At 38.3% G+C, this 16,278-nt stretch overlaps 1 protein-coding gene across 1 annotated transcript; it reads left to right on the forward strand.

Annotated features, from left to right (window-relative positions):
- Positions 1 to 12,369: 12,369 nt before the first annotated feature.
- LOC145616992 (uncharacterized) lies at positions 12,370 to 16,000 on the forward strand. Its single transcript, XM_081671701.1, has 6 exons — positions 12,370 to 12,444; positions 13,361 to 13,453; positions 13,562 to 14,347; positions 14,560 to 15,280; positions 15,363 to 15,548; positions 15,612 to 16,000. Exons 1-6 carry the CDS (start codon positions 12,370 to 12,372, stop codon positions 15,998 to 16,000), a joined length of 2,250 nt encoding a protein of 749 aa, XP_081527827.1.
- Positions 16,001 to 16,278: the final 278 nt, after the last annotated feature.

Below are 16,278 nucleotides of genomic sequence, written 5' to 3' on the forward strand. Positions count from 1 at the left end.
TCTCAAATTTATCCCACTCTCCATTCCACTCACTACGCTTGTCAAGAGTCCACCTCTTGATACCCACCTTTGCTTGGTGAATCTTCCTTGCCAGCCTATACATCGGTGATCCCCTCTGATTATTATCCCAAGCCCCACGAGCCACATCCACACATTCCTCATAATTTAGACACCAACTCTCCAGTTTGTACACACTCCTCTTCTTATGTGGTAATACTTTCGTATGGAACACAATGGGGGCATGATCCGAAATTTGAATGGGTTGATGAGTTATCATAGCATGGGGAAACAAATTAAACCACTTTGCATTAGCATATCCCTTGTCAAGTCTCTCAAGAACCAGATCATCGCCCTCCCTCCCATTAGACCATGTGAATCTAGGACCTTGGAAAGTCATGTCATGAAAATTGTTTTGTTCCTTCCATTCAATAAAGGCACCCGAGCCCCGAATATTTGTAGAGTTGCGGCCTGTTTTGTCTAAGTGGGAGTCCACTTGATTAAAATCTCCAACGATTGCAATAGGCAGTTCAAGGTTGGAACTAGTCCAATGATTAAGACAATCCCAAACACTACCTCTTAAGGTTGTACAAGGTTCACCATACACCAAAATCAATCTCCATTTTCCATTAATAATATCATTGACATCAACTACAAGGAAATTGACACAAGCAAAGACAACTTCAAAAAGGGATTTAATCTTCCATCCCAACCAAAGGCCACCACTAAGACCCCTAGCGTCTATGCCTTTGAAATAGTTAAAACCTAAGCTTCGTAATCGGTTAAAAACTAAGTCCGAGTTACTTTTAGTTTCTGCTAAGAAAATGAAATCCGGAACAAAAGACCCAACAAGCTTTTTAAGTCTTGGAATTGCCGGTGTTGTTGGGCTATTAATACCCCGACAATTCCAAAGGAGTCCAATCACTGATCTTGAGGCGGTTGAATCGGGTCAACCACCGCAAGCCCATCACCTGAGTACGAAATTGAAATACAAGCATTGAAATCAAAAGAGAGTCCAGGCCCAAACCCATTTTTGGAGGATGACGGCCCATCCTGCTGCAGCCCATCAGAACAAATGCCCTTCCCCTTCTTTCGCTTCCTAATAAGAGCAGAGTCAGCATCATCTTCCAATTCATCTATAAATTGGATAGACACAAGATCCAAATCAGAAATTGCTTTTCGTTTGAGAGGGCATTTCCCCTGCTTGTATCGCCTTTTATCCTTGCCCTTTTTGAACCGCTTGTTCTTCATCTTCCTCCCCCTTCTATCTTTCTCACCCCACCTTGTAAAGAGGACAGCACTGTCGGACATGGTTTCCGACGGCGGAGGGATGTCAGTTACTCCATTTCCAGAAACCACCAGCTCAAGACGCTCAACACGAGGTCCCTCTTGGTTCTGCAAGTCCAACTGAGCTTCAAGACTGTTGTTTTCTAGTTGGTTTTCTTCGTCAATTTGGACCTCAAACTCCCCCTCCCATGGATTTAAGGGATCTTCTGGAATCTGCCCTGGTGGATAAAGCTCATCGTCGTCATCGCCTCCTTGCACCTCCATTGGTTCATAACTTGGTGAATCTGGTTCTGTGATTTCAACCGCCCTAGGGTTGTTTTGAGCGTCGAATTCGATCAAGAATTGCTGATTATACCCCGAATTGTCCGCCCTTCTGTGCGCAATTTCATCATTGAGCTCCACCCTAGATTGTATCGCCGATCCCATGAGAACATCATATCTAATTCGTTCGATGTCAGGCCCGTATTGAGGTATCCCATCAGCCATTTCTGTGGTTGGATTTGGTTGCGCTGCGGAGACCGGAGGTTGTTCCGCCGCCGCTGCACTTCGGTATGGGTCGCCTCCTACACCACCTGGAAGCGCGGTAGCATTAGTAGGTGCGCCTTCTCCCTCCCCTGCTGTTGGATTGTCTCCCAGAGATGAATTAGCATTGCCCTGTTCCACATCCATGGCAGTAGCAGGGGATTGAGAAGGGTGTTGCAGAGAGTGCGTCGGTTGTGCAGCTTCAACCCTTTGCGAAGACATAGCTCTGACAATCGGACCCCTGAACGGTGCCCCCATAATGTTGAGTTGTTGACCTGGTTGGACCGATCTGCCCCCATTTTGAATACCTAGGTCGTAATCAACTAACACATCCGAAGCTCTGAAATTTGGCGACGGGGGCCTATCGGGGTCATCAACCAACCTGACCCTGGTGGTTATGGTGCGTTCTGAAGCAGGGGTAGCACGCATGTCAAGAGTGAACATCGAGAAACCTTCCTCCGTTTCCATGGTTGGAATTCCCCTTGAAAGGTACTCCATCATTTTGTGATCAATGTCAACCTTGATCAGATCTTCGTGGCGCGTACACCTGGTGTACTTGTGGCCAATTCTACCGCATCTCGTGCAATACTTGAAGAGGTTCTCGTACCTCAGTTGTATCCAAATAATAGCATCATCATCAAGCTTTAGAAAAAAGCCAGGGATAAGGGGTTCCCCTAGATTGAGCAGAATACTTATTCTGAGATAGTCATTACGGGGAACAAAATGAGGTTCCCAGTCAACTTGATAAGGTAAACCAAGCAGTTCACCAATTGTTTCAGCCATATGAGAATTAAGATATTCACATGGTAAACCACATATTCTTACCCAGAATTTTGCTCGTCGAAATCTGACAGAGTGTGGCACTTGATTAGGCCACCAAGGGGAGAAAACCATCAGCGCTCCATCGAAGCACGCTTTGGTCATGTCGAGCATCTCCCTCTTGTCTTCATCGTCAGAGCATCTGAAGACATAAAGGTCGTTCATTTTGAACACCTCTATGGTACCTCTCTTCCTCCACCTTGAATTTATAAAATTCTGAATAGATTGAACATTTAGGCTTCGATAATCCATTAAGTAACCATAGATGCATTGTTGCCATAATGCACGACTCCCTTGGACTCTGTAAGATTCAATTTCAGCCAAGGGAGCAGCACGATTGATGTTTGTGTGATAATTTGTTTGATTATTCATGATTGAGGTTAAGAAAGGATGAAATTAGAGCTAGAGAAAAGAAAAGGAGCTGAAGAGAAGAGCAGATAGACTGTGGAGAGGTTGAGCAGCAGGGGTGAATTTATATAAGCCACCTTGACAAGGAGGCGTTTCATATCCCTGTCTCGGTGAAGGCAACCAAGGCATGCAGATTAGCCTTGGGCAAAGCAAAAAGTTACTGCCGTAATTAATTGCTAATTACGTAAAAACGAAACGGCAAAGATGAAAATGGTTGAGCTAATTAACACCGTAGCAATTAGTAGCTAAGAAAAGAGGGTAAAGGGAATAACGATGCTCCAAGCTGGTGTTAACTGAGGGGATTACTGTTAAAAAAAAAAAAAAAATAAATAATGATTATACTTAACAAAGGGGATTGACTTTTGAATGGGGCACCGTAAGAAGATGCCAAGTGTCAAGCCAGGGAAAAGGGTGGCCAAAAGTAAATCCGTAGGCTGGATATACTCAAGATACGAAGGAAAAAGGATGATTGCAAATAACACAACACAACTGGTGGCAGCCACCATAACAAAAGTGAACAATAAAAAAAATAAAAAAGACTCTATTTCTAGAGTAAGAAACTCTCAACTTAGTGAGAGAAAGTTTACTACTATATTTCTATATGTCCAACATTGTAGCTTTTCCCACAACTTCTCTGTAATTCCCTTCGTAAGCACCCTTTTGACCTCTCGATCATCGTAGGAAGGCCATGAAACTTATCATGAAAATCGACACTCCTTATACCAAGAAAATTGGCCAAAATACTGCTCCTCTTCTCCGAAACACTTGTATTACTAAAGATAAATGTCATTTTATATAAATTTACCAATTAACCAGAAGCCATCACATAAGTATGGAAAACTCTTTAAAATGTACACACCACCTCCTTATTTGCTCTTGAAAAAAAAAATATTGTCATCTGCAAAGAACAAGTAAGAAATCGAAAGAGTTGACGACATCACTTTAATACCCCTCAAAGTACCATACTCAACCTCTCTATTCAGTAATTCAGATAAAACCTTCGCACATAAAATAAATTAGTATTGGGGTTAATGAATCACCTTGTTGTACACCTACCCCTCGTAGGGGAAAACTCCCCCAAAGGTGCACCATTAATAAGAACATATAATAAAAGAGATAGAAGAGACATAATATAATATAATGCATCACCCAATCAACCCAGATCTTTTGCAAAACCAAGCTTTATCATCATTGCTCTCAAAAAACCTCATTCAACTCTGTCATATGTCTTTTCCATATCCAACTTAAGTGCCAAGGAGCCACTCTCACTCATAGAGCTCTTCATATGATGGAACATGTCAAACACAACCAAAATATTATCAGTAATCAATCTCCTCTGAGTAAAGACACTCTAATATGCTAGGCTAATTTAAGACGATTAACAAGGACTTTAGTAATCATCTTATACATCGCATTGGACAAGCTAATCAGCCTAAATTCTATCATCTCATCTAGAGCTTTCGTTGTAGGGATTAAAAAATAAAGGTTCATTTATGTCCTTCGGAATTACCCCACCATTCAGAATGCACATGACAAATTTTACAACTTTCAGACCTATAATGTGCCAATAAGTTGAAAAATAGAGGACACATACCATTCGGCTCTAGGGCCTTTAAGGTGTGCATATGTTTCAAAGCCATAAAAACATCTCATCTGCTGTGAAATTGGCTCAAAGTGCTCATTCATATCATTTGTCAATTTGCACTCAAGACCTGCGAGAGCTTCTTGATAATCACTAGGATCGGTTGAAGTAAACTGATCTTTGAAATAATTAACTACAACTCCGGCTACCTTATCATCTCCATTGTGCCACACCCAGTCATGAGACTAGTTATGGTATTTTTAAACCGTCTCTAAGAAACGTTCCTATGAAAAAATCTAGTGTTTCGATCCCCCGCAGATAACCAAAGAGCCCTCAATCTCTATCTCCGGTACCTTCTTCAGTATACAACATAATAGAAATTTCTCGCACAATTATATTTCTTCTCGCGTTCACCCTCTCCACACTACGACCTCCCAGTTGAAAACCCCCAGCCTCTTTATCTCTTTTTTCTTTAAAAATCTTCCCAAACTATATTTCACTCCAAGATTTCAAACTCAGCACACAATTTTTAATCCTCATGGCTCCCTCACAACACCACCTCCCTTGCAAGAATTCTTCATGGCTCCCTCACAATCCCCATAGTCACTCCAAACATGCTAAAAAAAAACATCTTCTTTTCTTTGCTGCCACAATACCATCATAACATAAGATAAGTTAAATTGGTGCATGATCTGACCATCCCCGTTCAAGGTTTAATAAGTCAGCCTTCTTAAAAACCTCAAGCTAAGAGGGAATTAACCGCCAATGCTTTATCAAGCCTACATCTCACATTATCAATACCGCTTTTCCTATTGTCATAAGTAAAGTCGAACCCTGTGAAAAGTACATTGATGAAACCACATCCACCAACAACACCCTTAAAGTTCTCGATTTGCTAAAGAGCACGGTCCTTATTCCCCATCTTTTCAAAATCATAGAGAATTTCATTAAAATCCCTAATACATACCCACCTCACTCCATCCTCAATAGCAAATTCCTCAAGGAGCTTCCAAGATAAGTGCATGTTATGCACCTCAGGCAACCCGTAAAACCCCGTCAAGGCCACCCATAAAACTCCGTCAATCTCCCATCAACCTGTCCTGAACCTAGTCTCACCGTTACATCTATATGGTGTATAGACATAAAGCACAACTCCAACTCGACTACCTTTAACCATACCAAAGCTACACCTCTCGGTCTTCCGCTACTATCCACTTTTAATTTGTTATAACCCATTAATTTCGCCTTTATTCTCATCATCTCACTACAACTCAATTTCGTCTCCAAAGGAGTTTAAGAGATGGGTCATCCTTTTGTACTAAGTTATGGAGGTTATAAACTATTTAAGTACTGCGTAGCCTTATGGAGTTAATGCTCAAGATACTCATTAAGCTCAGCAAGGCTGCTCATCAACAGCCTCCACCACCCGCAAACTAGAAAAATCACCCGACAACATTTATTATTTTGTGCTACTCCCAACTCTTCTTGCCAAGCACTTCCTCCCCACCCCACTCATATAATTAAGTCTCAAAATTGCCACTTTCCCTCCTCACCTTTCTCCAAGTCTTTCCCTTGCCCCTCTTAAAATTTCATCATCACCCCTCTTGCATCACACCCCCTTCTCCTAGCTCCCTGCCCCTTCAATAGAACCCTCAATTAAACTAGACCTCGCGAGCACCCCACTTGAAGGGTGACATTAAGCTCCTCAACATACATTCCCCTCCTTCTCCTTTTCTTCTCTCCTCACATTCGAAGCCCCCATCCCCAAGTCTCCAATTTGGCCAGCAGTAGCCTATTTATCCCCATGCACTATTATATCCCATTTTCCTTCTCACCCTTTAGTGCTAGGACCTTATCATCCTCTTATACCTCTACAACTGGCTCCTCATTCTATTTTGTAACAAAAAGTGTCTTACAGCATGCTATTACAGATTTAAGATCCTCTACTTCCCATTGTCTACCTTTCCTTGGAGATGTGCGAAGCTACTTCCCCCACCCAAGCTTTTGCTTCTTACTCTCCTTAGAAATCGATAGCAATCTTTCTCTGAATGACCAATCATTTCGTAGGAAAAAAAACTATATATATACAGGAGTCTTTCGTAAGTAAGTTCCAAATAACCAATCTTACATATCAGACTTATTAATTATTCTTTGAAATACTCGAAGAAGTTATTCCATCACATTAATCATGACTTTAACCCTTCAAAATTTGTCCAAGCCTAGCATATCATCTATAATCTCAATCAAATCACCCAAATTTAAAACTAATTCCTTCACATCTTCATCGTATTAACAATTGAATGGAAAATGCATTACTCGAACCCAAAATGGAGGGTGGTAAAGGGAGATATTCTCAGGTTGCTCGTCTTCCTCCACCTCTTTCAAAACAATGAGCTTATTATCAAAGCACCATGGTCTTCTTGTAGCACTATCTCTTTATCTCGCCAATAGATTAAAATGCAATGTATAGAGATTACGGCTAAGAACCCTAATCATCACTAATTTATTAATTAATCCCCAAATAATTGTCGTAGTAGTTTTAAATGCCTCGACGTTGTAGGGACGTTTAGTGACCAATCTCCTACTAAGCATAAGGTGAAAAGTAGTATCAGTCCGAGATTGAGAGTCCACCACGCCCCAATCCACTATTCCACCATCCTCCTCATTCAGACGCACATTTGCATAACGAGCAACAATTTCATAGCCATAATCCAAGCAAAGATCAAATCTCAATTGTCATCTCTATCGAACGAATCAGCAAATTAAAGAAACCCTACTTTCTAGAGAGAAAACCTTTAATTTTCTTTCGAGGGAATAGGAAGCATTATTATTATTATTATTTTATTATTATTATCATCATTATTATTATTTTATTATTATTATCATCATTGTCATTTATTAATTATTATTATTATTTATTGTTGTTGTTGTTGATATTATTATTATTATTATATTATTATTATTATTATTATTATTATTATTATATCTCAAAAACAAAAGTCATACAACCTACAATAAATTAGTGGGAAGCCGAGATACAATCTGGGCCCCCACTCCTCTAGCTATAGCAAAGCCTACCCTAGTGAAGATATGAGCTGCAGCACGAGCCCCAATGTCTTGCGCCGTCTAGAACTTCTGAATCCGCTTCAGCAACGCAATAGCTTCCTTCTCTAATCCCCAAGCGTAGAAAAGGAGAAGGGAATGAAACCATAGCCAATCGCCCGACAACGAGCTTCATACTTAACCCGATTCCGATGAGCCGCATCAGCCACAACCCGTCCAGAAAAAAAGTCAGATAGCCCTGTCTGTGTCAAAGGAGAAGACCCAGTGAAGTCGCTACATACATCACGACCACGATCCCATGAATAAAGTATTATTATTATTATTATTATTGTTATTATTATTATTATTATTATTATTATTTCTACTACTACTACTACTATTACTATTACTATTACTATTACTACTACTACTACTACTACTACTACTATCACTATCACTATCACTATCACTATTACTATTATTATTACTATTATTATTACTATTATTATTATTATTATTATTATTATTATATTGTTAATGTTGTTGTTAATTCATGTAAATTATTAATATGTGTGCACATGTATTTCTTTATTTTGGAACATAATTTTAGATCTAATGCCTCTATATTTGAATAAGTGCCAGTTTCACTATCACACATGACAAACATAACTTTTACTTTAACCATTAATATTTAAAAATGTTTATTAGAGAAATATTATGTAGAAATACATTGTGACTAATCAATCTAGCAATACTTTATATTATAACATTTTATAATTACATTAATGATATAAACAAAATTAACATGATGTGAATAATGTAAAAGTCAATCTAATGCATTTTTTAGTCAAATAGAGTAATATATTACTTCGTATATTACTTTGGTTTTATTACTACAATTGCAACAGTTTATGGGAAACCTATTTGAAACAGTCAAAACTCAATTTCCAAATCGTTATACACATAACATACACTAATAAAGTGTGGAATCTCATATGGGCAAATACATACATATGCCTACATGCATGTTAAGTGAAAAGTTTTACTAACTAAATAAAGTATGAGACAAATTTTTACGAACATGTATTTTTAATAGAGAAAGTACGTGGTAAGAATGAAAGAACAAAATTAATTATTTTGGTGCAAACAAAAAACAAATAGATAGCCAGATATGTGACATGTAGGTAGGAGGAAAAATCTTCATAGAAAATCTAATCTATCATAAAACACCTCCATTAGTTCTGAAGGTAGTAGTCACGCCACATCACATATTCACATGTTTCAGTTTACATTCTACAACATAACATCTGATCTTAGCTTCTCAAAGAGATTTATAAATTTAGCCTTTTGTAATACATAGTCTCTTATATACCATATAGCCCTGTGATATTTTAATTCCAGCATTCAAGATAGAAGTATAGTATTAGTGCTATCTAATGTTTAGCCTATCTATCAATCTATCATTAATCTTGTAACATAACCCTTGGATGCTTTCTTTTTTAGGAGTATGTTTTGCAAGTACTACTCCCTTTTTTATAATTATTTTTTTTTATATTTTTTATTTTTTGTGACAAGCATGTACTACTCTTAGGTTCAAATATATCAATGAATAGAGGTGTCAATTAGGATATCTGGGTTGGGTTGGGTTGGGTTTGGTTAGATCAGGTTGGATCTATTTAAAAATTTCAACCATGTTAAATTATTATGTCATACAAGTCGAAATCTGAATCGGTTTTTTTCAGGTCAAATTGGATTGTATCAATCGGGTCAATTTTTAAGACCTCTGTCCATATGGTTAACTTGAAATTAGTTAAATGAATTCAGACAACCCAAAATTGACTTAGGTATATAATTTTTCAACATTATGAAAATATTGCTCCCTCCATATCTAAAAGAAAGTTACAAACAACAATTGGGAGGGGACTGAAACCTAACTGCCTTAAACTAAGCCTCAAATCCTGATTAGCTAACAGAGAGAACCGGGTGGCAACACAAAGGAAAAAAAAAGGGTATTTTTTATGAGAAAAAACAAAAAGTAATAATGGCACAAATAGTTGGAAAATGTAGGAGTACTTTATATGAAGGATCTTGTTAACGAACGCCACCGGGGTGTTGGATAAGCATTTAGGGGCCGTTTGGTTGGGGGTTTTCATCAAAGGAAATGAGACTCAACTGCCTTCATTCCCTTTGTTGTTGTTAATTAGGCCTTTCTTCTCATTCCCTTTACCCTCTTCATTCCCCAAAATCCTTCTAAATTGATTCCCCACCCCCTTAGGTATTTCCATTCCCATTTTTTAGCTACCACTACACCATTATACCACCATCCTCCTACCTACCTACTCCACCGGGTTACCAACCACCGCACCACCGTCACCCTTCGCCGCCCCTCCACCACCTCTCGCTGACTCTCCTCTCCCCCGAAATCCTACCCCCACCTTAACCTCAAAAACCCTCTTCCCTCCCCGTAAAACAACTGGTCGGCCCTTCCACCACTCTCAAAACCCTAGGCGCTAGATTCCTCACCACTGAACCACCTAGACACCCGACTAAAACCCCTCTCTGCCCCTCCTCTTCTCCCCGAAAACCCTAAAAATTTCTCTCCTTCACCCAACCACCACACCGCAAACTCCGATCTCGCGTCGATCGTATCGACGGCGAGAACCTTCTTGGAATGACAAATTACTCCAATGAGAGTGAGTCGAGTGTGTCGAACTTGTTGACGGCTTTAGCGTCGAATGTGTTGAAGGAGTTGAATGGGAAAGGAGAGGGGCAGCGATGGGTTGCGGTGTGGTGGCTGGGTGGTTAAGATCTTCATGGTGGTCGGAGAAAGAGGCAAAAGATAAAGAAATGCATGGGTGGTTTTGTGGTGGTTTTATGGTGGTTTTGCATGTGGTGGTTGTGATTTCTTTTGTTGTTTAAAACAAACAACATTGTAAATCAAAGGGAAATACATTCTATTCATTTCCTTTCTCTTTGTTTAAGTCATTCCCTTTTCCTTTGATGAACCGAACGACCCCGTTAAAATATTACCTAAAGTGGTATTAATTTGGGAAAGCATGACAAAATCATGTGTCGATCGATGTAATTAATGTTCATTTTAATTTAATTATTCTACTTTTAGCTTGCTTAACCAACACCCCCGGGACGTTCGTTAGCTTTTACCTTATACGAAAAAGGTACATAAAAAGAGTTTATGTATTATGGTAAAATTATGTGAAGAATGAGAAAAAAATATTACTGTACTCAAAATAGTAAAACAAAGGAGGTACCAAACTTTTTCAAAAAAAAAAGAGGTACCAAACCTAATGCAGCATAGAGTTATTGTATACTACAAGTATTTTCTCTTTTTCACGTAATTAAGTCTTTAATATAGAGGGACAATCATAATTTATAGTCATTCCCCACTTAATTATGGTATTAATTAAGTTATCGGGATTGCAGCGTTTTACAGAGAAAGAAAAGAGGCAGCTCCAAACACAAGGTCAAGTAGAGTAATGAAAGCAAAGGTGGGGAGGAATTCAATTAATTAAGTTAGTTTAAATTATTACTAAGTTTGAAATTTGTGTAAAACCAAACCCAAAAACATCATCAAAAATTTTAAAAAACCAAAAATTATTTATAAATAAATGGATCTTGCAAACGAACATCCCCGAAATGTTAAATGACCATTTAAATTATTTCCTAAAATGATATTATTCCCTCCGTCCCTTAATATAATGCCTTTTTTGAGCATTTATTCCTCACATAATAAAGAAAAAGAGGCATTGTATTAAGGGATGGCAGAGTAATATAGGAATGTATGTCAAAATCACGTTGAACAGTGAATTTAATGTTTACTCGTATTTCATATTAATATATCTACTGTTATCTATTTTATCTCATGCCTTAAGATGTTCGTTAGCTACATTTTAACATTATATTTTTCTCTTTTTATGGTCTCCACCCAGATAACTATTGTACTATTTTGTACTCCCTCCGATCTTAAATTACATTCATATTTCTAGCATTTGTTCGTCACTTAATAGAGAGAATTATGAATATAATTTAGGGACGGAGGGAGTATTATTTATATTTTTTTTTCATATTTATCATTTTTCAATAAATTATTAACCTCATTTTATTTCTTTTGCGATTTTTAATACTCCAACTACCCCACTTAGTTTTTATTAAGTTAATTAAACAACTCAAAATTATGTGTCGGATAAAATATAACACTGATAAAAACACGAAGGAAGTACTCGTATAACTTTAGACTTATAGTAAAACAAAAACACATTCTCTAATATTTCAGAGAAAAAGGAGCCACACGTGAGAGTGAGTGACCCCACATGTGAGTGAGAGGTGGTCAACAATTATGGGTTCACGTGTGGATGACGTCATCATAAGAAAACCGGTAGAGTATGTTGCGCCGTTTAGAGGATCGGGCTGTTTCATGTACCTTTTCATCCCAATGTTTGACCATTTCTTTTTTTCCTATTTTACCCTTTTATTTTCCTAATAATTACCAAAATCTCCAAAATAATCAAATTACAAACAATTTTTGTGTTTAAAAAATTACATTTACCCCAATTTCTATGGCCAATATCTCATATCTCGGCTGATCCATTTTCTCATCTCGTGGTTCTAACTTGTTATTTTACTCCGTAATTTCATATTACACATTTACACTACACTATAATTAATATTCTTTAATTAGGGTTTGTTAGTCATAGATGAATTTGAATGCATGCTCAGTCATCAATGAGTTGTTTGACTTAGGAAGAAAAGTTGTGGTCCCATCTTTCTTGGTATGTTGAGATCAAATTTTGATTTGTGTTTGTTACAATTACAATCTGGAATCTGGATCCTACATTACAATTATAAGATGCTATTGTCTTCGATATCCTAAGTTTTTACCAATTTTTTGATGTGTTACTTTTAATTTGGATGACTGGGTAATATACTTCTTCAGTATTTTAACTATTGCTAATGCGGGTTTTTAAATATCGCCCTCGATTTTCTAACTAACGCCCGCAAAATGAAATTAAATTACGTATTTAACCTTATTATAACGATTATAAAAATAATTAATTTTACCTCAATTTCATACTTTTACTGGACACAAAATTTTTTACCGCTCTCTCTAGTGGTGAACAACCACCGACCTTCATCGGACAACCACCCCAAACCACCGTGAAATCAAACAAATCATAAATTTTGCAAAATCAATTTCGTTAGATCTTATGGACAACAACGAAATACCAGAAACACAACCTTTGACGCTTGCCGAAGGCTCGTCGAACCAATCAAAATCGGTACGTTGCGTTAATTTTTTTTTGAAAAAATCGAAACCCAGGAAATGCCTAGAATTTTCAAATGACCTAGGCTGAAACGCCTAGTTTTTTCGAAACATCCTAGGATATTCGAAAAAACTAGGCGTTTCAGCCTAGGTCATTCGAAAATTCTAGGCGTTTCCTGGGTTTTGATTTTTCTTTTTTTTTTTGTTTATTTTTTTATTTCACGTATTGGTTGATTGTCATTGGATTTTATACTTTTGAAATTATTATTGTTATTAAAATTAGTTATTATTATTATTATTGTTATTATTATTGTTATTGTCATTATTATGGTTGAAAGTATTTTTTTATAATTAGCTGTATTGTTATTGTTGTTATTATTATTAGTCGTGTTCTTTGGTTCTAACTTTTATTAATATTTATATAGGATTCTGAGTCCGAGGATGGTGACGGTGTGGACTATAGTGGACATTTTTTGACAAACGAAGTGTTTCCGAGTTTTGAGGATGCTGTTCTTTGGGTACAAAATGTTTGTCGACCGCTCGGATTTATGTTAGTGAAGGCTTCTTACAAGACCGATCGGAGTGGTCGACCGTATTGATATGTGAGTTGTGATCGTGGAAAAAAGGGCATGATAAGAGACATGATGAACGCGATACGCAAAGACACCAAAAGCAAGGCAAACAATTGTCCCTTCAAACTCAAGGTTGAGTATGTCAGAGTAGTAAATGGTTGGAAGCTTAGTTGCTTGAACGAAACTCACAATCATTCTTTGGTTGTTTATCCCGAGGGACATCGACAAATTAGCGGTCTTAGTATTGCTGCTAAGCAGGTAGTGCGTGACATGACTCAGGCACAGGTGCCACCTCGACATATCATGAGAACTCTTGTAGAAAAGTTTCCCGGAGACCATCCAAACATCAGGCATGTCTACAACTGCAGAAGTAAAATAAGAATGGAGCAATTTGAAGGAAGAGAAGTAGTTCACCAGGTGCTTCGTTTGGCCAGAAATAGTAAATACCTCACTTGGGTTTTTACTGATTCCAACAATGTGTTGCAACATGCTTTCATGGCACACCCGATCATGACAAATTTGCTTCGCACATACCCGTACGTGATAGGTATGGATTCCACTTACAAGACGAATCGATACGGCATGCCATTCTTTGAGATTGTTGGGGTTACACCGACTAATCAAAACTTTCTTGTTGCATACGCATTCATGAGGTCAGAGTCTCAGGAAAGTTATCGGTGGGTGCTTGAGTGCTTGAGGTTGTTGATCGGTCATCATAGAGAGCCATCAGTACTACTGACAGATAGGGAGCTTGGCCTTTGTGCAGCGTTGAAGAGCGTGTTTCCAAACACAAGACACATGTTGTGTGTGTGGCATATTAACAAAGATGTTGAGGCGAAGGTTACTTCCATATTTGAAAAAAAAAGGAGATTGGTGCCAAGTTCAAAAATGGGAGGTGGAGGCTTGTAATTAATGCTACATCTGAAGAGGCATATAACAGAGAACTTGCAGTGTTGAAAACCAAGTGGAGTCGATGGCCGAAAGTGATTGAATATGTTATGGACACTTGGCTCGTACATAAGGAGAAGTTTGTATTGTTTTGGACAAACCAGGTACTACACTTTGGCAATGTTAACAACTGCAGGGATGAGAGCCAGCATTCAGCATTGAAGTGTTGGATTGACAGTTCAACAGGCTCTTTGGACACGGTTTGGGCTCAAGTGCACTGCTCGATTAAGAACAAGATCATAGCCATTCGTAATGGATTGGAGGCATGTAGAACAAGTCATGGTCAGAAGTACAAGCATATGCCTTTACATCAGCTGAACGGAAAGGTATCCCACTATTGTCTGTCTATTCTTCTCGGTGAGACGAATAGAATGCGAGGGTTGAGTACGGATATTCATCGATGCTGTGGGTGTGCTCTACGTACTACCCACGGCTTACCTTGTGCGTGCCAAATATATGACTCGATTGCTGCTGGGAAGGGGTTGTATTCTAAGAATATTCATCCATTTTGGAGGACCCTTGTCATTGGAGATGGTGTCGACATACCTAATATAGTCGATGAAAATGATGAGGATCGAGCTCATTTCCGCACCCTTGTTGATCAGGTTATTGCCAGTGATCCTGTGATGCTTAGGCACGTGTCACGAGTTATTGAGGGTGAGATGGATCCTAACTACGATGACCTTCAGGAGCCTAGAGTCAACCCCCGTGTAAGGGGACGACCACCCGAGAATCGTAATAGGCGGGATCCTTCGTTTTTTGAGCATGTTGAACGTAGTGGGCGAGAGAATCGATCTAGAAGTAGACCACCCCCATCTAATACAGGTGATCATCGATTTAAATAATATGTTTATTCATCTTAAATTTTCATTTAACTATATGTCATATTATGTTTTTAATTTTGTAGGTACTGGGTTCGACATGCGCCAATGCAGATACAGCTACGCTATTTCCAACATCATTTGGCCTTACGTCGTAGGTGTTAAGGATGTAATTGGTGATGGGAACTGCGGATTTAGTTGCGTAGCAGATTTATTGTACGGAACTCAGGAGGAGTGGCGATTGGTTCGACATCAAATGGCAAATGAGGTTGGTACTCACCCTTGGCTGTACAACATGATTTACTACGACATATGGGGCTAAGGGGTTGGTTCAGGACTGCAAAGGGAGATAGACCGGATTAGATGGGATGGTGATGCGTGTGGAGAGGAGCACTGGATGGTAGCACAACATGATTTTTTTGCTATTGCCACATTATGGAATGTGGTGGTGATTTGTTATGGAGTAGGAAATAGACCGTCGAGCTACTATCCATCTACTACTGTTTTGCCGTTGAACAATCGTGGACCTTTAGATAGGCCTTCTGGGGAGTTTGTGATTGGAACTGTTGGTGGATCGCATTTCATTCGGTTGCATATGGAACATGACCACCCACTACCTCCAATTTCACCAATGTGGTTTAACGCTCGTCAAGCAAGTGTAAACGGGTGGGAGAGAAGGTACGATAGAAGGCTTCAATTGTGGCAGACATTAATAAACTCTTGAGTACCATTGAGTATTGGTGTGGATTTTGATTCAACTTTATTTTAACTTTATTAATAAACATGGTTATTTTTTTAATTTATTTTAAGCATTTCTTTTGTGAAGCAAGTACACAGTCTATTAGAAAATAAAAAATATAAAACTCAAACATCAATGTCAACTTGATTATTTCCAACAAATTTGTAAAACTTAAATGGCCACTAATAACATCCAAAACATAGTCAACATCCAAAACATAGTCTAATAAAAAAATAAAGTCCAAGCTACAAATAAATATTACA

This window comes from Chenopodium album, chromosome 26 (genome assembly GCF_948465745.1).
Source record: "Chenopodium album chromosome 26, dcCheAlbu1.1, whole genome shotgun sequence".
NCBI classification, from domain to species: Eukaryota; Viridiplantae; Streptophyta; class Magnoliopsida; order Caryophyllales; family Amaranthaceae; genus Chenopodium; species Chenopodium album.

Bases quoted from the DNA above. Each gene is read 5' to 3' on its own strand.
- LOC145616992 (XM_081671701.1), top strand. From the start codon at position 12,370: ATGAATTTGAATGCATGCTCAGTCATCAATGAGTTGTTTGACTTAGGA. The intron at 13,454-13,561 runs GTACAAAATGTT...CGTGGAAAAAAG, and splicing joins TTGAGGATGCTGTTCTTTGG to GGCATGATAAGAGACATGAT. The intron at 14,348-14,559 runs GTTACTTCCATA...TGGACAAACCAG, and splicing joins ACAAAGATGTTGAGGCGAAG to GTACTACACTTTGGCAATGT.